At 32.3% G+C, this 23,508-nt stretch overlaps 2 protein-coding genes and 1 long non-coding RNA gene across 11 annotated transcripts; 2 read left to right on the forward strand and 1 right to left on the reverse strand.

The window, feature by feature from the left end:
- Positions 1–322: 322 nt before the first annotated feature.
- Chchd3 (Coiled-coil-helix-coiled-coil-helix domain containing 3) lies at positions 323–1,458 on the forward strand. Its single transcript, XM_076416139.1, has 5 exons — positions 323–542; positions 722–843; positions 905–1,018; positions 1,098–1,186; positions 1,241–1,458. Exons 1-5 carry the CDS (start codon positions 431–433, stop codon positions 1,353–1,355), a joined length of 552 nt encoding a protein of 183 aa, XP_076272254.1. The 5' UTR covers positions 323–430; the 3' UTR covers positions 1,356–1,458.
- Positions 1,459–1,880: 422 nt separating this feature from the next.
- LOC143203816 (uncharacterized) lies at positions 1,881–11,918 on the forward strand. Of its 8 annotated transcripts, none has more exons than XM_076416117.1 (11): positions 1,881–2,056; positions 2,107–2,230; positions 2,291–2,492; positions 2,552–2,700; positions 2,770–2,887; positions 2,939–3,066; positions 3,141–3,345; positions 5,868–5,969; positions 6,026–6,262; positions 10,867–11,520; positions 11,577–11,918. In XM_076416117.1, the coding sequence occupies exons 1-11, from the start codon at positions 1,894–1,896 to the stop codon at positions 11,580–11,582; spliced, it is 2,088 nt and encodes a 695-aa protein (XP_076272232.1). In that variant the 5' UTR covers positions 1,881–1,893; the 3' UTR covers positions 11,583–11,918. The 8 variants fall into 8 exon arrangements, with proteins under 8 accessions (XP_076272232.1, XP_076272230.1, XP_076272233.1 ...); XM_076416115.1 differs by having other exon boundaries at positions 1,882–2,056; positions 11,583–11,918; XM_076416118.1 differs by having other exon boundaries at positions 1,882–2,056; positions 3,141–3,336.
- A 1,105-nt stretch (positions 11,919–13,023) lies between these two features.
- Positions 13,024–17,051, reverse strand: LOC143203830 (uncharacterized). Of its 2 annotated transcripts, XR_013007444.1 has the most exons (4): positions 16,924–17,051; positions 16,783–16,856; positions 16,621–16,726; positions 13,024–13,161 (listed from the first exon to the last, which is right to left on the reverse strand). It is a non-coding gene; the product is annotated as an uncharacterized LOC143203830 (long non-coding RNA). The 2 variants fall into 2 exon arrangements; XR_013007443.1 differs by lacking the exon at positions 16,924–17,051 and having other exon boundaries at positions 16,783–16,915.
- Positions 17,052–23,508: the final 6,457 nt, after the last annotated feature.

The following is a 23,508-nucleotide window of genomic DNA, read 5'->3' on the forward strand; positions in this document are numbered from 1 at the left end:
ATTAATAATATATTTAAAATAATTAAAGCAATATTTATATATAATATATATATAATATATATATATATATATATATATATATATATATATATATATATATATATATATATATATATATATATATATATATATATATAGACCAATAATATTCTTATTTATAAATTTAATTTTTATTATAAAACCACTAATATTTTTTGTATTGCTTTAAGTTGTTTAAATTTCAGGTTTCTTAAATATACTTTTAAGACCATATTTTTATTTTATAAAGTTTAAATCATTTTGAAATATTGCTGCGTAACAAGGGTTAGATGACTAGTAAAACTCCGTGCTAATGTCAATGTATAACATGGCTCAATGACAGATTGAAGAATGTCATATCTAGTCGGTAAAATTGTTCGAAAATTACAAGAAAAACATTGAAAAAGGGAATATGGGTGGAAGTCCTAGCAAAACTAGAAAATTAACAGTAGAAAACGATGATCCGACTAGTGTAATTAAAGTATCAGACGATGTAGTCGATAGAATTCGAGGAGTCGCTCAAGGTTTATATCTTAACCATGCATATTATTTTTATTGATATTTTACTCTTTATACTGAAATTAAAACTGCAAAGAAACAACGTTGAATATTAATAACGTGTATCCAGAATATTTTATATTACATTAGTGCTTAATCAATGCCTTTTATTTCATAAGAAATGTTACATAACATATATTTCCAGCGGTAAGGAAACAAGAAGTTGCTGTTCCACAAGTTACACAAATAACTACTCCACAACCTGCCACATCTGTACTTCCAGTTTACCTACATGAACCCTCACTAACCAGTATTCAAATTCGACAGGTGAGTTTATTTCATAGCAACACATCTTTTCATTTAACAGAACTTACAGAGTATATTTTAGGCAAATGTAGCTGAATTGCAGAAGAATGATGATTATTGGAATAGCAGGTTAAAGGCACTGGAAGAAAATCATAAGAGAATGAATAAGGTGATGGAAGAGGAATATAATAAAGCTGTAAGTATGTAAAATCTTATTTGTTTATGACATTAAAATCTGTACATTGGCGCGTATTTCTATATTTTCTTTTTTACAGTTAGAAGAATTTAAAGTTGGTAAACCTGCACAAGGATTGAAGGAAATCCCATGTTTAGATATGAAGAAAGCAGTAATGGAATGCTACAGGTAAAGTACAAGTATTCAATAAAGTTTAGATGTATAACGAACTTCTTGTTGTAGGTGTAATCCAGATGAGCCAATGAGATGTTCTAAAATAGTTCAAGCTTTCCAGGAATGTGTTGATCATAAGAGGTCCTGCCTGTTGGCCAGTCGTGTGGCTAGCCAGAAAGGTTAAAACAAAAATCGATAAAGGCAGCAGCAAAACCATATTAGAAGCCTTATTGTAAAATATTTATTTAGAATTGAGAAGATTTTGGAATAAAAAATTTATTTGTTCAGTTAATTTATTTCTTATAATCCACATTAATTTTAAAGGATTTAAAAATACATCCTACAAGACATTCTATTATATTTAATAACAGGAGTAAAAATCAAATAATACCTATTAGATAAAAAATGTTATTATATATTAGATTTTGATCAATATTCAATCATATTAATACTTAGAACCATTATTGAAAATACATTACCAAATTGAATTTAATATTTGATTACATTTAGAAATTAGATAACCAGTAAAACAAGAATTAACCATCTTAACACCATCTAGTAGGTTTTTTATGTTCGTGCACATTATTTAAATATATTCAAGGAGAACGTAAGTGCTCGTTAATAAATTATTACTTCAATAATACCCATACATTGATTTTTTAGTCAAAATATCATTGTTAATAAACAGATGGCGCTCGAAAGAAATCAAGATACTGCGCTGCATGCCATTTGTTTTTTTTAGAGTAAAATTAATTTTCGTCAATATACAAGTCTTTTTATTAACTACCGTACGGAGCAATGTTGCGAGCTTAATAAATATGAAGAAAAAGATGACTGAATGTAGAACTGATGTAGACAGCAGTCCCAACGACGTAATATGTCTATGTGAGTACATTGACGAAAACACATTTCGATTTTTCCGAGCGCATTTTTAGTGGATGATGAAGAGGATGGCTTTCAACAGTATAAGGAAAAATCCAAACAGACTCTACACTATTTACTGGACACTGAACCTGAAAATGAGTATAAATTTATAGAAACAATAGAAAAATATCGTTTGTAAGTATACAAAAATTAATAAATGTAAATAATTATTGCTTGTATTTAATGGGGACGCAGAATATTAGAAACACAAGTTGACAGTATTTCAAATACGTTTCTTAAAGAGACAGCTACAAATGACATAATATATATTACTATAAATTACAAAAAGATTGCTGCTTTGTATGTTGATAATTATTTGGATGTTATGGAAGAGATTTTAATTATATTATGCAATGTAATTAGAAATTATTTTAGAAACGTTGAAAATTTCACTGCAGTAAGTATCAAAATAAAGCAAATTAATTTTATTATTTTATTTGCACATTTTTTATGTAGAAAATAATTAAAAAGGAATCTAGAAGAATTAAAACTCTGTTACAATGGTCATTATTGGACAGACTAGACAGAATTATGCATCTTTTTTTGAAAATACAAATTACAACAGACCTGCATGAGTATAAAATGTTATGGGCAGATATATTCAGGTATATAATTAAGATAAATTAATTTTATATTGTTTATGTGAAATTCTTGGTAATGCCCTTGTATTTTAGATACTATTTATCTAGGGTATTTCAATACCTGAAGAATGAAGAGATTGTAGGTGGATATATTATCTATCAGAAATTAAAGGATCTAACGCCAAAGAAAGAATGGACCAGGATTGATCTGGTATTAGACTAGGAATGTTTTTGATTGTATTTTATAAATCTTCAATTTAAGTGTGTGTACAGAACACTGGGTAAAACAATAAATGAGTTGAGAAAGATACCAATTTTGAAAGAGATTATAGAGAAACGCGAGATGGATCCCTTGTATAGTGTGAGGGATATGTGTGTGCAGTATTACAAGTGAATATATTTTTACAATAACAATAATCATGAAACATTCTGGTTAAATCATACTTTTTTCCTTTGATTTTTAGGTATTATAAGCGAAGGTGTAGCGACGTATTTCGGGCTAGTTATAAACAGAATTTAAAACCCATTAGCTTATTTAACGAAAACCACAGTACAATATTCGACAATTCGCCACCTTTTTACTCGATATTGTCCCACTCCTCTTCGTGTTTCGACAAAGTATTGGCCCAAAGAAAAACCGCTTTTGGTACAGCCTTTCAGGTACATTTGGTAAATTTTCTATTGTGTTACTATTAGGTATAAGTAAAAGCAATCCACGTTTTCCTCCTAAGATTTTAATGATACGTTATTCAAAAGGTTATTTTCATTTTTAATTATGTGTTTAATTAATTAAGGATAATGTTTATGTAAATATTGAAAAAAAAGTAATTTCGGGTTTTCTTACGAGATGGCTTTAAAATTCCAATGTGATAGCGAATTTGAAAGGCAACAGCCCATTCTTCATTCACATACTTGGTCAAAATCGAACGCTTTAAAAATGGGAATTCCAGAAGATAATTTTCGCCATTTTTTAAACTTCCTAAAGTGGTTACATTCAGTATGTAATATATTATTCATAAGTATTGCTTAAGTGGACGCTAGTGATACGGAAGATATGAAAACGGGATACCAAAAGAAACTCGACCTTTGGCTTCCACGTGAATTAAGAGCGAAAAACTGAATGGAACCAGTTTCCATTTTTGAATAGCTGCATAAACGAAACGAAATCAAGTCATTTTTTAAAACGAGTGATTATGGATAATGAAAACTTAAAGAAACGACAATAACCTGCGAAGGGATTCGTGGTCGAATCTGGTGAAGCTTCACAAACGGTGTTGCTAAACGTTAGTTGGGATTGCAAAGGAACTGTTTATCATGAGTTGCTCAAAACTGGTCGAATAGATCGAAGGCGGTTTAAAAAACAGTAGGAATTGATGGATAGGGAACAACGTATTCCCTAATGAAACTCTCTTAATGGTGTAAATGACAACTTAATAGCATTGATTTGTTTCTAACTAAAAATGGTTTATAAGTGTTATTCTTTGGTCAAGTTTGTTTTGCCAGTTTAAAAACCCTTGACACAATCGAAAGAAAGTTGTGACTCATCGCATACATGACTAGATGTATCTGAGTTATATAATGGGAAAGAGTTTAGAACACAAAAACTATTAATTTACTGTAAAAACTGTTTTATTCAAAGGAAGAAGAGGCGATTTATCTATTCGAAAACATTGATCTGTTGGATGGGTTCGGTAACCCATCTCACTCGTTAACCATTCAGATAGTCCCAAAACAAATGGTACGTGGTCGTTATTCCATCTAGACAGTTTATAGTTATTGTAAAATTGTTTTTGAGTATACTTTGTACCGTAAAAATCTTCGAAATGGCATTATTTCTACCCAAATTTCCGTGTATTCCTCTATGGAGTAGTTTTCCAAGTGTTGGTGACTCGAGATTCCAATAGTCTACGGCTAAGAAATTGAGCTACTACCGTCCGCCTTTGGTGGCTATTCATCCTGAACTGCAAGCTTCTGTTCAAATTACAGTAGTCTATATAAATTCACATCAACTTCAGGCCTTGCGCTTTGAACTGTGATGCAGTCCGCGGACTAGGGATGTTTCCCAAAGCTTATATGTTTCCTACTTTGAATATTCTACGGCTAAGCTAGTCTTTCAATCCACCTTTTGTGACCTTACGGTTTCGGCTGCGATACTTTTGCCCGAGCTCCACGTAACTATACAAAGAAATGCCTCGAATAACTGCGGAACAATTGCCATTCCAACGTCAACCTGTCTTCTTGATAACTAATTTGATTCTGGTCAATAAAATGAATTCAAAACGGAATAGCCTTATGATCTCCCCAAAATCCTACCGACTGCGCCAGTTCTAAAGTAGAAAAGGGTTTAGAGAAACAAATAGTTTATTCAAAGACGAGGCGACTTGTTGAATGGCGATATAAAACGACACTAAGGGTTTTTATCTATTATAACACAGACCAAACCTATCTCACTCGTTTACCATACAGATAGTTTTAAAACAGATGGCCATTGCACATGGCTGCGATAATCAGGGGTACACCCCTGACACAATTCTTTCAGGTTACAACCTGACATAACATGTCGAGTGGCTACTCCTACCACCGATGATCGTCTTGTTGGTAACCAGGGATCAGCTGCGTTGGTTGTATGGTCGTTATAAGAACGCTTCCAGCGTCATGGCTTTTCAGCCTAAATCAGATGGCGTTGTTCTTACGATCTTCTTGAAGTTGGTTGTAGAAGTAATCTTTAACCATATCCGAGTTTGTTTCAATAGGTGCGTACATGGATAAACACTGAAATGAAATGAAAACTCTAGTAGTTGGTCACCACCGGTACAAAACAAGACGAACAATTCATGTCTAGTTCGGTGAGAGTAGAGACTACGATTGTATATTTTACCAGCTCTAAAGCGATAATAGTGTCTGATACGAGGTTCCATTCGTACATTCTATAAAATAGCTAATGCGAAGCCTTTTTCTTGACGAACTTGACGGTAAATTATTTTTTTCGTGGTTTTCGGCCAGTACTCGCCAGCATCCTGGTTCCCTAATAATGATGCGTCGGTTACCTCGGATCCAGTAGCATGCGTTTCTTGGCCAATAACCCTCAAATATAAGTGCCATTAACTGTTGGAAGGAACACTGGCAAATAGTTTTAACGTGGAACACTTTTGCTTGCTTAATTTGATTTTCAACCATCGATCTTTTCTCAGGATCACACTATGATATCTCCCGTTAATCCAGTAATTGTATCGGACGATGAAGATCCTGTAATTGTACTGGAAAGTGATGACGATGTCCAGATCATTAGTGAGGTAAACGCGAGAAACACGCTTGATTTTAACTGTTACTTTGTTTCGTTATGTTGCAGCCTAGTCCAGACCATGTTGGGGCCACAATCACGACATTACCAAGTCCGAACGATCAAAGCGACGAACCTCTTTCTGTCCAGGATCAAATCACGGAATCCTCGATACATACGGATGAAGAGCCGACGGTCGTTAGTAATAATGATGCTGATGAGGAACCGCCAGATAAATTATCCGATGAAGTATTAAGTAGCAAAAATAATGAAATTGTTAATGAAGAAGTGGAGGAACAGGAAAAGGTATCAGTTTCTTAAGTTTACATATAGATTCTACAGACCGTGAAAGGTATATGTGTTGCCAACTACTTCTCTTTAATCCTTTTACCTTTTTTTCTCCATTAAGATATATTGTATGCCGCTGTTATTCAGTCATTTCCATTACTCAAACATCTCTTATATCAGCAATTGACGCATATAACCATCCCTTATTGAATCTTCGTCTTGTATTTTAACATATTAAGCTATATCTATATCCATACCTATATTTTTATTTTATTTCTTAACTCTAGTTAAGTATGCCCTAAGCATACGAACATGTGAAACGTGGTTTCAATAATTGTAATCATTTAAACGTTCAAGACAAAGAACATCCTGGCAGGCCGAAACGCATGCGAATTGCAGGAGTTAATTGGATAAAGACCCAATACAGACTCGAAAAAATTGCAAGAAAAGTTGTATGTAAGCCAAGTTTCTATTTGCGAACGATTACAAACGATGGGAAAAATATAAAATATGGTAAGATGGTTGCTATACGAATTGAATCACAGGTAATTAGAAAATCGACAAATCGTCAGCGAAATACTGCTTCAAAGGTATGGAGAGAAGTAATTTCTGCACTGAATACTAGCGAGTAATGAAAATGCATTTATTTCGAGAATCCCAATCAAAAAGTATCATGATTATCACTTGGCGAAACCAACCCGACCCACAAAGCTCGACGAATGATTTTGTTCAAAGCATCCATAAAATGCCTGATACATGGGGAAAAAGTGGAGAATAAAAGGGCCAATACTTCGAACAAATCTATTGCAAATAACATGTTTCCATTAACAAAAAAAAAAAAAAAAAACGGAAGGTATTACCGATATTCCTGGTATTCTCGGCTCCTTGAAATATTCCTCTTAAAACCAGTCTTTCCCAAATTTCTAACCTCTTATCCTTCAATCACCACTGCAGATCTTATTACTAATATGTATATCGTGATTTTCTCATTACTTAATATTTTCTTTCTAACTGTTCATTATTACTCCCAGGAATTTAAAATGTTTTACTTTCTCAGATTTGTATACTTCTACTTCTGCTTTTAATCTATCATTTTCATCACTTCATCAATGTTCCTTGCATCATTACTAAATAATTTTGTGTAGTATTTCATTGTCACATGCGCTGCAAGTGGCTGCATAAACTGAGAATAGAAAGGCTATGTATTCTTCTAAATGTTCTATATATACTCTCAGACATGTAAATAAATGTACTTGTTCTATACCTACTACTTCAATTTGTATATTCATTTGTCCTGGGTCTTCTATTGACACATCTTTCGTTTTAATTTTGTTCACTATCATTCCATATTCACCTAGTACTGTTCCATTTGGTTACGATTTTCTGTAGGTGGCCTACACCAAATATTCAACGTAATCCGTAACTCTTTGCTGCATTTTATTTTAAAAGATGCATTTTCTAGTTGCTTACTCAATTGGGTTACATTATTTATTCTGTATGCAGCAGGCTAGTTCTAAAAACTGATTCCAGATCCAGCTTAAATAATACAGTCGAATGTACATAACGAATATCCAGAAATTGTTGATATCCAAAGATTGCTTTCAGTCACTATTTCGTTGTATTTTAGAGATGTGGCCGATATTTTTGTTTAAAAAGGTATTCATATTTTAGAGTTTAAATTTTTTTATAAGTTTAAAAAATATCGATTAGACAGTACAAGAGCCTACTCATAGGGATGCCTTTCATGCCCATTAAAATTTTATTTGGCCACATTGCCAGTTCTTGTACATTATATGTATATTTTAAGAATATAATATACATTCTAGAATATATGTACTGAGATTCAAAAATCGAAATGACGGTATTCTGTTGATTGCAATCCGTCGCTCAGTCGCTCGTAAATCGCAACGTCACAAATTGATGCAGGAACTGCCGAAGTTTACCGAATGTGGGATGGGCGTTCTTCAGAGTAACCACTACTTCGATTTATGAGCTTCCCTGGATTTTTTTCCATCTTTTGATAACCTTCCTTTTTATTGAACCATAAAACTATAAGCAATATACGAAGGTCTAGATTTTATTCTGCCGCTAAGACATTATGATAGCGATTTAATTTATGGTTCTTGCCAGTACTTCATACGCTATGTTACACACTGAAATCCCCTTATAATTTTCGCATTTCGTTCTCTCATTTTTTGAAATATTAGACTTTTTCTGTTGGTGGGGTATTTTTTCCTTGTGAGATACTTATATTTAAAACATATTTTTCCTGATTTTTTATTGCCCTTCCTAATGTTCTCTTCTATTTCTTCTCCTTTGATGTCACTATTCCCTGCACTTACCTTTGACACCAGTCGGTGTTGCTAGTTCTTTTATAAGAATTGGAATTTTTTAACATTGGAATTTTAGTTTTACATATCATATTTCTATCCAATTTTAATAGAAATTCATATTATATTTCCTTGGAGCCTTACCGATTACATTCGAATTAGAAGTGGTTTTGGCCCGTATTGTTAATAATTCAGGATTTAGTTGTTATTTCAATCAACTTCTACATGTTTTTGTCTTTTCAACCACAAAATCTGCAAGCGAATCAAACTTCAATGTTTCTTGTTCAATTGTGATGTTGTGGAATGACTATATGACCAAAGAGCTGCGATTTTGATGAGATAATAGGTCAATTGAAAAGTTCCCGGCCTACTATAGTAAAATACATTCTTTTGGCAAAATTAGTTTTTTTTATTTAACATAATTTTTCTTCGATCCTCCAACTCCATACCATTTTTGTAGTACGATTTGTCCTTTGCTTCAAAAGAGGCCTCAGTTTCGGCAATCACCTTTTCATTCGACGAAAAGTTCTTCCCAGCGAGAATTTTTTTGATATCTGAGAACAGGAAATAGTCCAGATCTGGAGAATACGGTGGATGAGGAAGCAATTCGAAGCTCAATTCATGGATTTTTTGGCCATCGTTTTCACTGACTTGTAGCACAAGCAGCACTTCCTTTTTCTTCAATTGCGGCCGTTTTTCGCCGATTTCGTCCTTCAAACGGTTCAATAACGTTATGTAATGGTCGCTGTTGATGGTCCTTCCTTTTTTAAGGTAGTCAATGAAAATTATTCCATGCGCATCCCAAAATATAGACAACGCTACAATCTTGCCAGACGACTGTTGCGTTTCCCCATGCTTTGGGGTTCATCGTGTGAAGTCCACTCGAATGACTGTCGATTGGATTTCGGTGAAATGATGGAGCCATGTTTCATCCATTATCACATATTGACGCAAAATCTCGGGTTTATTACGCTTGATCATCTTCAAACACTACTCCGAATCATCAACTCGTCGTTGTTTTTGGTCTGTAAAAAAGTGAGCTCGCGCGGCACCCACTTTGCACAGAACTTTCTCATACCCAAATATTCGTGAATGATATGATGTACACGTTCAGTTGATATCTTTATTGTGTCTGCTATTTCATTCAATTTCAATTTACGGTCATTCAAAATCATTTTGTGTTTTTTTTATGTTTTCGTCGGTAACAACCTCTTTTGGGCACCCACTGCGTTCACCGTCTTCGGTGCTCATTTCACCACATCTAAACTTAGCATACCAATCCTTGATGGTTGACTTTCCTGGGGCATTGTCCGAAAACTCGGCATCAAGCCAAGTTTTTGCTTGAACTGTATTTTTTCCCTTCAAAAAGCAATATTTTATCAACACACGAAATTCCTTTTTATCCATTTTTTTCACAATAACAAAAGTTGCTTTACTCAAAATGCTATAATTTCCAAACTAATGATCCGACAGCTGTCAAATTTATACACACATTTGAGGGTTGGGGCTAACTAAAAAACATATGGATTTAATTCTAGCCATCTATGTGTCAGGCCGGGGACTTTTCAATTGACCTGTTATGTTCACGTAAAGGACATCGAGTCATATTTGTCAGAAATTTTATTTTCTCAGGGTCTTTTCTACCTAAAATATAATGAATTTGGTATAGAATTGAATCCAATTTGCACTATTAAATTAAAAATTGAATAGATACTTACGTAGATAGAATTTTCTCATATGTCTCTTTATATTAGAACTGCTACAAAAGCTTTTTGACAATATTCATAAATCATTTATTTATCCATTACTATCTATAATTTATAATAAAAATATGAGCGGTTCAACAAATTCACAACGGTTCTCAAATAAATTATAAACATATATAAACAATCAAAAACTACTACAGCTCTACCAATACTAACGTCAAAATAAAAATGGCTGCCTTAGTTCATTCTCTGTCTCTTCATCGTTTGTAGATAGCAACGTCGAAAATTCAGGCTCAAAGAGCCGAAGTTTACTGATAAGTAGTAGCATCATAGCATCACAGACATTGAATTTTTACACTATATTTCTTATCGATGCTCATAATTTTGTATTTATTTAGTGTTTTATCTTGTTTACGTACTCACTTTGCCCTCTTTCTCAATTCGCTATATCTCTTTTTGTTGTCCTCTGATTGCCAGCGAAAGAGTTGGCAGTTATTTATATAATTTAAATAATTCCACACGATGTTGCAAACTCTATTGTCGAATGGATGTATATTTTCTTAAAAAAAGATGAAATATTTTCCAGGCTAGCAGTATATATCATGGTTTAATCCAGGAAACTGATGCTGTTAATTCTTACCTCGAGGACAACTTTGAATATCCATCTTACTATAGCGAGAACAATTGCACATCGATTAGTGATTTTAATGAAGAGCCTCTAGACATTGTACCAGATTTATTACTGAATAATATGGATGTAACGAATTTGTTGAATTCCTGCGATGAGACGGAATCGCCGAAGAGCGACATGAAGCTTCCGTTGCCATTAAAGAAGCGACCCGTGATAGAAAACACTTTATCCACCACTATCATAACAACACCAATGGACCTGATATCATATCCAGCCGAACGCCAAATGTCCATAGCCGATCTGCAAAACGAATTTCCCCGAATCCGAACCTTGGCAGCCAGGAAATATTATCCCGACGATGACACACACTCGCCATGTCAGCCCAGTTACTGCAACAGCAGTTCGCAGTCCATAATGGACGTCTACATCAACGGATTCAATCAGTGTTCCGATTACCCAATCTGTTTTATGATCGGCTCGATGAAGACCTGCTTGAATCACGCGCTAACGTCCAACTGCCACCACAAACAGGATTTCCTGACGGCCCCTCAAAACTCCCCCATCGATGCTAGTCAAGTGCTGCTTGCCCCGCCGCCTATGATTGACAAGGTAAGAGAATTATTAACACAGCTTACGTTTGCTAGCAAACAACGACAGCTTCGCAGTTATAGAACACTTTAAAACGTTCATTAAAAGCGAGAAAAAAGAAGAGCAAGAAGAGAGAAAAACCAAGCAACGAATAAGAACGTGATCGAAGATGACAAGCTCGAAGATCGAACAAACATTTAGAAGATAAGGAAGAAACATCTATGATTAAGTCATTAAATGTTTTCTACTTTGCTCTGTTGTTTTTAATAGTGTAATAGTAAAATAGTCATTTGTTACAGATACAGTATTATAGATCAATTTTTTAAAACATTTAAAATATTTATCAAATTTCTATATTTTTTTGATTTAATTTTTTGTATTATTGAATGATAAATTGATAATTATATTTATAGATGTGATCCCATCTTGTTTATTTCCTGTAGAACTCGTTGGATTTATAATCGACGGGTTGGTCAGCCATTAGATTTTTTAAAAGGTCCATGTTTCAGTTAACAATTTTGCCAAAATATATGAATTGTATTTGTATTAAATTAAAATTGATCGAAATTCAAGCTTAAAATTTCGAAGAATCAAAAATGTATTATATATAAAATATTATTACAAATATTAGGAAGATATTCCATTGGCTAAGGATTTCATACGTATCACGTAACTAACCCATGACGTCACATTCTCAAAAAAATATTAAAACAAAGTTCTATATAAATACAAATATAAAATGTTAAAATGCTAAATTATAAGTATATATGATGTATATAAATAAAAAGTAATGTAATAAAAATGTATAAATAAAAATAAAAAATAAATGTATAAACTATAAATATGCAAGTTAAAAAATAATAAAATAAAATAAAATATTAAATTAAATTAAATGTTAAAAATTGTAAATACAAAAAGATCTACAACCTAATTGAGAAACAACATATCTCCTGGCAACGCTGAAAACAGACTTTATTTAGAATGTAATTTCTCAGCACTGACCGCTTAATACTTAATAGCACGACTTATATTTCACACAAATGTGGCTAGTTTTCGATTTGGTAACGTGAAAATCAAGTGAGAAATAATGACCAAATATGCCACAGAGATATATTTCACTATGGTATAAGTTCGTTCAATAAAACAGTGAACTCACATCATCTAAATTGATGACGTCAAACCGTGGCAATGTTGCCGCATCAAGTTTGAGTTTTAGTTCATTTTGGCTAATCTAAATAAAATAATGTAACAGAAATGTTATCAATATAATTTATTTTAACATTATAGTACTAAATGTACTAAACTACAGATTAGTAGGCAGTTATAATAGTTTTTACTAGGGTTATGTTTTATTAAAATTATATTAAGTACAATTATACAATCATAATAGTTTGTAGGTTAGGGTTGTGTTTTATTATATTTACACTGAAAACTTTTCCACACTACCTATGAGGCAGTGTATCCCCTAGGGGCTTAATTCACCTTTTTAACAATTTCTTTCAATCCTAGTAATGTATTTTACTTTCATTAGAAAGCATATTTACCTGTTACGTTGTAATATCATTTTAATATCACTGGATTTTTCCTGAGTGTGCGCTGTTACTAACTGTATACACTTTTCTTGATTTACTGACTACATTTTCCCTAATGCATTTGCCATACCTGCAAAACAGTTAATTTTATTTCTCTCTTGATACATTTTAACCAAATGCTTATATATACTCTGAACAATTACACACAACTATGCACATAAATCTTTCACACTCTAAATACGACTTTAATTATATACACATCTTTAGTTGTTTCCACTCGCATCACCCTGTCTTGCTAATTGTCAATATTGAATCAAAAGAGGACGTAATCTGTTTCCGATTGATTAATTATTTGGCCTCTGCATTTTCAATCAGCAATCACAAATATTAAGCAGCGATTTGAAATTTATCAAAACAAGCAGAACGCCAATACGTTTGCCGGTTCACAACCTCTTATTACCACTACTGTTTTGAAGACATTTGAGAAATGAACGATTTTTACAGAACGTATCAGACAGCATTGTGTCTCTTTTTAACTAGAATAAAATGAGAAGAAAAATATTGTCTGATTCTAAAACGAATTTACAAGTTGTCGCAGGCAATGCATTAAACATGTTGTTGACATGAAATCACTATTATTTTGAATAGACTATATATGTCGAATATTATATAACTATACGCTAACGGTAATTTGTCGGTAGTCCTTCTCTGTTATAATTTTAATAATTTCTCTAATCCAAAAATATGTCATATACTTATTCATATTCTTAACGTAGTGTAACATTTTATCTGGAAAACCATTACGTATTATACAACGAAAAGGTTTAAAATTATATTTTAAAATATATATGTAAAATTACTGTGACATTATTGACGTGGTTGATTCTGAAAATAAAATAAATAAAGTAACCTACAATGTAATAAAACAATCTTCATGGAGTTGATGGTGTATCATGAGATATTGCCTTGTCTCTATAAACATTATCATCTTGGTTTACAGAGTTAACCATAACATATTATGAATAAAATTTCAGTGAACTTAATTTTTTAAATTTAATTGTTCAAGCATATATATTTTTTATTACATCAGTTCTAATAGATACAAAACTAAAATCCAAACTGTCTTGGATATGTAGCCTTATATGCCACAACTTAGCCAAAATATATTTCTTTAAATAAATTAGTTTCTTAAATCTTAAAATTGATGCTACTTTTATAAGTATATTTTGAAAATCCAATTTAATTTAACACTATTCATATGCTGATTAACTTTGCAATACAAATTTTCTTGTGGATATATTTGCTAGTGTATATTTCATATGTTTGGCATTGTTCCATTAGAACATAATTTGGGTTTATACGCTTACCAATATTTTTACATCTGTAGTCGATTTGCTGGTAATAAGGTGAAAAATAAGTTAACTTTCTTAAAAAAAAAACGGTATATGTTAACATACCAATAAAACCATACCAACCAAAAAAACGTAAAGATAAAAAGTCACATACCACACATACTTAATCCAGATAATTTGAGATTTTTATATGATTTATCTGTTTTTTAAATAAGAGTCGGAAAATTCTTGGAAGGAGAATGATGTCTCATTATTTAGCTTTCTATATACCTAGTTACACTTCTTAGAATGATAACGAACCAATTTCGATTATAATTTAATCACGAAAAGTAGGTAAACGCTAAAACCACTGTTCTTTATTTCTGCACTAAGAAAATGGCATTGAAAGTAAAGTAAACGCACCATAGAAATGAACCAATCAAATACCTTTACGGCTCTTGGCACAGCGATTAAAATAAGTAATAAGTTCAAGACATCTAGATATTTGACGTTATATATAAAGTTAAATCTCTATATTCTCTGTGATCCAGACGACAGAAAAAGATAGCCGTATTGGTAGGTCTCAATTGCGGAGTGAATAAACTTATAATACAAATGCATTAACATCGAACACCACACAGTGAAATTAAGCTATTCCGTGGACCATCAAATCAGTTACAATTAGGGAAATGACAATCGTTTGTCAACATTGTAAGACATTCGATACATCGGTGAATCTACTGGATTACGCTGGTCCCACAACCAGATCTTAAACAATTACAGATTTATCACTTACTAGCAGCGCTGTTACCATGACTAGAGCGCATAATCAGTTCTTACAAATTTATATTGAAGGTAATCGGGATGCGGAAATTGATGTGCATTGTGCTCTCAATGAAGCGAACTATTGTCCAAGAACTCCAAACGTTTTTTCACCAGAATAGTGATATGGTCGAAACGTTCAAAACAGCATTAGATCTGATGCCACATTTTGTGCAGAACATCATATCAAACTGGCAACATCGCCTATCCTTCAATTATTATAATAAATGGTATAGCATTTTCAATAAAACAACCAATGCACGTCATCTAAATTTATAATGCAACATTGCCGCAGTTTATTTAAGTTTTCGTCTGTTTTTAGCCTGACAACAAAATACTAATGTAAATAAAATAATGCAGCACAAATAACGTTATAAAATATAATTGATTCTAACATTGCAGTAAACCGCCACAATAGTTTGAAGGTTAGAGTTGTTTTATTATATTGACGTATTACACAGGGGTGAACAAAAAGCAAAAAAAAAACAATTATGAACTCTATTCTAGGCAATATTAAAATATCTATAATCCTTCTATAACGCCTTCCCATATATGTTTAGTGTCATCAATTTTATGGGATCTATTAAAGTTCTAACTCATCTTGATATATTGAAGGTAAACTTTAAATCCTTCCCTGTTGATATTGCATTAACTTCATTAAACCAAAAATACAATCACACCTCATAATAACTTAAAATTTGGTCTTGAAAATCATTATGGATTGGACAGTTGAAACACTAAAAATTTATTTGTTTTTTAAAAATATTTAGATTTTAGAGTATTTAATCTGTGGAACTACTTAATATAGAATATAGACAAATATTGCATGTTGTCTCTTTTTCAGAAGTTTTGTTAAATAGCCTGAAATAAGACTAAAATACAATATTACACTCGTTTTCCTCAGAGCAAAATTCTCTGGAACTGAAAATATAGACTCAACTGGTGATTTAACAACCTCAAGTGGTACTAGATCTCCCGTTAAAAAAGAATATAAATTATCTAACATGTTCATCTTCTTCACAATTTTCTCCGGAAGAATGGTGTGAAAAAATTGAAGTGGTGAGCCCTTTTAAAAATTTCTCGAACATACTAGGGGAAGGATACTGTTTCTACCTCCATGACCTCTAATAGATCCAACAAAATTCTTTAAGCAATCTTGGTTAAGATTTGTTAAACAAATGTAGTTATTTGTAAATTTAGACAAAATGGATTTCTTTAAGGTAATAAATGCCCTAAAAGTAGCAATTAAATTTTTAATTGATGGCACCATAACAAATATTTTCTTAACAAGGCAATCAAATTTAAATATATAATTCCTCTACTATAAAATGATTGAACACTGATTGTTCTAAAAAGTATTGCAAATATTTTAGGGATACATTACAATTAAAAGTAATATTTGTTACTACTAATTATCCAGTTATATTAATTGTTACCTTCTTGTAAGACTTCTTTATGTAGAGACATCACACTGACAGCATACGAACTTGGTAGATTAATTGAATTTTATTACTACTAACATCTTCATAAGGTTTTGAATTTCTGTAAACAAACAATATATAAACAGACATGTAGTAGACAGATAATTTTATATGTACCTGATAAAACCAATGATGGATATGCATTTACCCAAATACCTGTTCGTGAAGGAAGGATAATTCTAAATTTTTTACTAAAATGTCCATAACAAACACCATGACGTTGATATATTTGCATTGTGGTTTATCCAGGTAACTTACTATATACTACCCATTTTTAGAAAGGAGCGACATCATTCTTTGGGAAACGATGTCTAATTTCCGTAGTAGAATTTTACCCTGGTACACTACATCTTTTACTACACTGACGCATTGTCATCAATTTTTATATTATTACTCCATAATAATTAACGTAAAACAGAAAATATGCACAACGTAAAACGAAAATTTCGTGATCTAAAAAAAACCATAACCTTCAAACAACAAACATAAAAATGGACGCCCATAGAATATGCTGATTTCACACAATTTGATCGACCAATCACATTTCGTGTTAGTGGCGGCACCAGGAATTTAAACTTTAAACTAGCCAATCACAATTTGCGATCGTAGCGCTACAGTTGATTGAACTAAACAAAATATTTCCCCAAGGTCGCGTATACCATGAAATTTCTATTTTTTCTATGATATTGCAACGGTATCGACCAGTACCAACACAAATGGAATTTTATAGGCTGATTCGGTTACATGTTCAGACGCATCGAAACAAACATGCGTCGCGTTTAAAAGGAATTTGCGATTTTATAAACTATATTTGGCAATACGGTTGCGGTATTGCTAAATGTGCATTGTCTGTTTTATTGGGAGGATTATATAAGATCGTATCTTCTATAGAAGCTTGCTACAAAAATCATTTATGTAGTCACTGTCTGTCAGATTTAAATATTTTTGACTCTCTCCGTCGTTCTCTATTCCGCCTTTCTGTTACACTTCCCTTTCATGTTTCATTTCAAGATTTCATAGAATTTTACACAGAGTAAAGACGTGTTCGGAGAGACGGTCAGTGAAACGAAACAAAAGTGTCTGTGTCACAAATGCGGCGTTAAAAAAAGTCTAACAATAACATTTTAGACTGGTGAAAAAGTGAAAGTGCGATCGAAAAAAAGGACAGTACAGTAGAAAATAAATGCAAAATGCCATAAAACGTTAAGGGTGGAAAACTCAACATCTGGATCACAAATACAGCGTAGGATAATTTGAAACATAAAAATAACAGTAGTATTTCAACAATACGTAAAAAAATATGGAGAACACTGCACAAAAAAACAGATAAAATGGAAATATCGACATCAGGCATATCACATATTGCAGTTTTGAATCTAGAGAACACAACTAGAACCCAGAACGAACAGGCACTCTACAATGCGTGGACGAACGAAAAGTCGGTGCGAGAGAGTCTTGAAATTGCATTAACCAATATGCAAAAACAAATAAATACCCTCCAGCTACAACTAAATAAACAAAGCTCAGAGTTCTCAAGCTCAAAGCAGTCCAATTGTTAATATGAAACAGATGAAGAAGAATTGCAGAAAGAAATAGGCTGGATAACGGTTAAAAATAAAAAAAGAAAAGCAAATAATTCCCTAGGATCTTCACAAGCAATTAAAAATAAAACAAAATAAAGAAATTAGAATGCCCAGATCACCTCCCAATTATCGTAAGTAATGTTACCGACTTTGACTTGAACGAATGTCGTACAACATTCACAAAAATAATAGATTGTTTAGAGTTGCTGAAACTGTTAGATTTCTTCATAGTAAGAAACATAACATCCAACTATATAGAAGTCGAAGAAAATTTAGAGCTAAGTTCAGATCATACGCGTTGAGCGAAAATATAATAAGAAAAGAAAGAAACCCAACGTTAACAAACAAGAGGATAGACTGGGAAGGATTTGCCGAAGAATTGAACAAATGAATTCAACTAAATGTACCCCTCAAGACAACTGAACAATTAAATCTTGAAGCAGAAAAATTCGTAGTAGATATTCAACAAGCTGCTTGGAATAATACTCCAGAAGTTAAGAGCACAACTAAAGGAATTAATTATCCCAAAGAAGTGAAGGAAATGGTAGCTGAAAAGCGTACATTTCGAAAAAAATGGCAACAAAACAGAATACCTGAAAATAAAAATAGTTTAAACAGTATAACCCAAAGACTGAAAAGAGAAATACTGGAAATTAAAATCAAAACCATAAATGATTATCTAAGAAATTTAACAGATGATAATTAAACTGATTACTCACTCTGGAAAGCCACAAAATATCTAAAGCGCTCATGTCTATACAGTCCACCTATAAGAGACCTATGATGACCAAAAACCAAAAAGCAGAAGCATTTGCTGAATATATAGAAAAAACTTTCAAACCAAACAAAACTAATATTGAACATAATTTGCCGTACATAGAAGCTGAAAATTCGAGATTGAATTAGTCACGCCGAAAGAGTTAACCAAAGTTATTAAAATTGACATTAACCACAGGAAATCACCAGGCTACGATTTAATAACAGAAGAATTACTGCAAAAACTACCAAGAAAGGGAATTATAAAACTCACCAACTTGATCAATACAGCATTTAGATTAAAACATGTCCCAGACTTTTGGAAGATGGCGGAAATTATAATGATCCCAAAATCTGGGAAGTCACCAAACGAAATAAAATCCTATAGTTGTCCTGCTGAAAAGAATAAAACCGATCACAGAGAGAAAAAACCTAATACCAACACACCAATTTGGGCTTATTAACAAGCACTCAACAATTGACCAGGTCCACAGAACAGATGTTATTGAAAAAGCCTACGAAAGTCAAAAAGTATGCTCAGCTATATTCTTAGATGTAGCACAGCCTTCGATAAAGTTTGGCATGAAGGCCTTGTTCATAAACTACAGAAAAGGCTACCAAAACAACACACCGAACAATTAAAATCATACATTACAACCAGAATGTTTAGAGTCAAACAAGAAGAAGCTTACTCTACAATAAAAGAAGCTAAAGCAAGTGTACCACAAGGAAGTGTACTGGGACCAATGCTTTATCTAGTCTACACTTTGATATACCACAAATGGAAAATATTACGATGGCTACATTTGCTGATGATACTGAGATTGTAGTTGTCGGAGACAATAGTGAAGAAGCTTTACGATAATGACAACAGACAAGTGACAATATAAATAAATGGACACAAGCTTGGAAAATAAGAATTAATGAAAGTACATGTGCAGTTCACCTATAAACAGACTTTACAAGCACCAATAACATTAAATAACTCTATCATTCCATATACCAACAACGCTAAATATCTCGGAATGAATCTCGATGCAAAACTTCGCTAGAAGGAACATATAAGGAAGAAAAGAAAAAAACTGGAATTGAAATAGGGGAAAATGTACTGGCTAATTGGAAGAAAATCACAATTATCAGTACATAATAAATTGCTATTATATAAGCAAATACTGAAACCTATATGAACGGAGTTCAATTATGGGGATGTTCTGCAAATAGTAACATAAGCAAAATACAAATTTTTCAAGATCAAAGTCCTGAGAGGTATTGTGGGTGCACCCAAATACTTTAGGACTGATTACCTACATCGAGACCTTCAGATACCCACAGTCATTCAATAAATAAATAGAATTGCAAGGGAGTATGAGAAAAGACTCCATTCACATACAAATATTGAAATATTGCACCTTTTGGATACCACCAAAACAGGACACAGATTCAAAAGGATCAAACCATCTGATCTTGTGTAGTGAGGTGCATATAATAAAAATTTCAGCAGTGACATGTATAAACATTATTTCACCAGAGACTGAGTTAGGGCCGATGGGTCCTTCTGGCTATATACTTAGATTTAAGTTATCATAAAGACAAATTGTATGTTAGACGGAAACGATTAGTAACAATGTATTAATTAAATAATAAAAAAAAATTTAGTATGGTTCCGTTGGATTAAAACAAACACTTTTTAGTAGCATACTTATATACGTGAATTATTTTATTCTAAAAGAAAGAGAAATGGCTACTTGTTGATTCGAAGGTATGAACGATACAGCAAACTCAATCTCTGTATCTGATAATATAAATTTTAAGCATCAATGCAGCCATTTCTTAGAATACCGCTCTTAACAGTCGCACAATTTAACATATTTTTTATTATATCTTATGGTGGGTACAGACCTGAGCGTTCGAGGAAAATTTCGTGGGAATCTGGCCAACAATTTTAAGCCAATGTATGAAAAATTGGCGGGATTATGAATGACATATGTTTTGGTTTCGAGAAAATAACCCTGTTTTTCCTTGTAATTTAATTATTACTATAAAGATGTCTTTGAGTGATAAATATGTGTTTTATATCTATTAATGATTAATAATAATACATAAAAACTTAAATTTGTGAAATAATATGAAAAAAGAACTGGTGAGAGAAAAGATGCTTAAAAATAATCTCATATAAGATAATTATTAACAACATGAAAATATTTAGTTTGCCAATTAATTTTATTTGATTCATAGAACAATGCATATATTTTAAAATGTGACGAACACATCAACATGTAAAAATTATATTATACGTACTATACTCAACAATCACTTCTTAGCTTCTTTCCAAAAAGAACCATATCTTATAAAAGACCTAAAATATAAAGTAAAACTCATTAAATACAGTAGTTTTAGAGAAAAGTGTCACTTACCTATGTTATTCTTTAGACAGCAGATATATCACTAGTTTCAATGTGTTACTCCTTCATTAGATATGTTTAAAATGTACTTATTAGCAAGTTTATTTTTTACTTTATAATTTGAAAAGATACTACATACTACATAATATCCTCTTATAATGAGTGTGGCTCTTCAATGGAAATCATCTTGCACTTTTCAGCTTTTATTTTTCATACTACTTAGCCATTGTGTTTGAACTGATTTAAACCCAGTTAACAAATATTTCACCTTCAAAATATTAATAAAATATACAGAAAATACATAATACAGTAAATACAAATTCATACCTGTTTATTTAATTTCTGTTCCTATCATTGACGGATTTTTGACCGATGGTCTTGCGGTTTCTTGGGTTTTTTATTTTCAACGGTAGATGTTTCAAAGTTTTTGGCTTTGTCAATTTTCCTTAAGCGTTGTTCTGCTGTAATTTTCTTTGGCTGGCGTTCTTTTATTTATTTCTTTATGTATTTTTTTTTGATATACTGCACTCCTTTATAATTGGCAGGGTGACCTTTTTCATTGCACAACACGCATGTCGCTACACTATTGCGTTGTTATCCGCATTGAGTTGTGTGATGTTTACCGGCACATTTCACACATCTTGGTTCCCTACTGCAAAAATTTTTAGTGTGTCCAAGATTTTCGCAGTTTGTGCATTGTGGTATATTATTTTTTTTCTTCCGAGGTTCCACTTTTATCCTACAGTCTAGTAAATAATTTATGTCATATATATTTTTATTATTTTTGTTTTGTGTCATGTCTACGTTGTTTTGTTTTTCACCATTTGCATTAGTTGTCTTTTTCGCTATAGGCGTGACGGTCACTACTTCGTGCCCACAAGCCCGTAATTCCGATTTAATATCGTCCTGATTTGTTGTGGACGGTAATCCTCTAATGACTACTCTATACCATTTATCACTTTTTAACTGATAAGTGTGGTTGGAGTTTATTGAATTAATTGTTTTTCTTCATCTCATTGAGATGCTTTTTTACATTCCTGTAGTCCGTTTCATTCCTAAGGGTTACGTTAATAAAAGTAAAATATAAACGCCACCAAAATATTAAATGATAAACAAATAGATACGAAACCGTAGAAAGCTGCGGCTTAAAGAATTACAGACTGCAATGAGACAGAAATTCAGTCAGTTAGCAGACAGGGTGGAAAAATTGGAGAAATCTGGATTGGGGAAAACTACCCAAAACAAGATAAACCAAAACAAAAATGAGTAATTCGTTTTCAATAATTATAACTTGGAACGCAAACGGACTAAATCGAAGAGTCCGAGAACTAGAATTATTCTTAAAAACAAATAACATAGATATAGCTCTCATATCGGAAACATATTTTTCTAAAAAAAAACTACATTAAAATGTAGGGTTATGATACTTACTGGACACTACACCCAAGTGAACGGGCTCGAGGCGAAACAGCTTTAATAAATAAACAAAATATACAACATCTCGAACAAGAAGAGATTAAAAATTAAGAAATACAAGCTACGATAATTAATAACGAAAAAAACAGGGCTGAAATAAATATTGGCGCTACATATTGTCCACCAAGACATAAAATGACACAACAACAATATAAAGATATCTTTTCAAAATTAGGCCCAAGGTTTATTATTGGTGGAGGCTTTAATGTTAAACATACAGCTTGGGGTTCACGAATAATAAAACCTGGAAAATGAAACGAATTACTCAAAGCCATTAACCTTACAAATTGTAATTATCATTCAGGGCGCGAACCCACTTACGGGCCCACAGACAGTAATAAAGTCCCAGACCTGCTGGATTTCTACATTACAAAAGGCATCTCATTAAATCAAATTAGTACAGAAAGCTTCTAACATCTGATCACACTCCAGTATTGTTAACACTGGGCGCGACAATCCTAAGAAAAGCAAAAAAGCCTAATCTTACCAACAAATATACTGACTGGGACAAATTCAGATTAATACTGCAGGAACAAATCGGTTTAAAAGTAAGACTTAAAACTATAGATGATCTTGAGCAACAAACCAAACATATAACTGAACAAATTCGGTCATCTGCAAAAGAT

The sequence above is a fragment of the Rhynchophorus ferrugineus genome, unplaced genomic scaffold (assembly GCF_030347505.1).
Source record: "Rhynchophorus ferrugineus isolate W39M unplaced genomic scaffold, kcgeb_rfMv2 rfM10, whole genome shotgun sequence".
Taxonomy (NCBI): Eukaryota; Metazoa; Arthropoda; class Insecta; order Coleoptera; family Curculionidae; genus Rhynchophorus; species Rhynchophorus ferrugineus.

What these genes read in the sequence shown, in the direction of transcription:
- Chchd3 (XM_076416139.1), top strand. Translation starts at nt 431, where the DNA reads ATGGGTGGAAGTCCTAGCAAAACTAGAAAATTAACAGTAGAAAACGAT. An exon ending in AATTCGAGGAGTCGCTCAAG is followed by an intron (nt 543 to 721) that starts GTTTATATCTTA and finishes ATATATTTCCAG; the next exon opens with CGGTAAGGAAACAAGAAGTT. An exon ending in AAGAGGAATATAATAAAGCT is followed by an intron (nt 1,019 to 1,097) that starts GTAAGTATGTAA and finishes TCTTTTTTACAG; the next exon opens with TTAGAAGAATTTAAAGTTGG.
- LOC143203816 (XM_076416115.1), top strand. Translation starts at nt 1,894, where the DNA reads ATGCCATTTGTTTTTTTTAGAGTAAAATTAATTTTCGTCAATATACAA. An exon ending in ACAATAGAAAAATATCGTTT is followed by an intron (nt 2,231 to 2,290) that starts GTAAGTATACAA and finishes ATGGGGACGCAG; the next exon opens with AATATTAGAAACACAAGTTG. An exon ending in AATGGACCAGGATTGATCTG is followed by an intron (nt 2,888 to 2,938) that starts GTATTAGACTAG and finishes CTTCAATTTAAG; the next exon opens with TGTGTGTACAGAACACTGGG.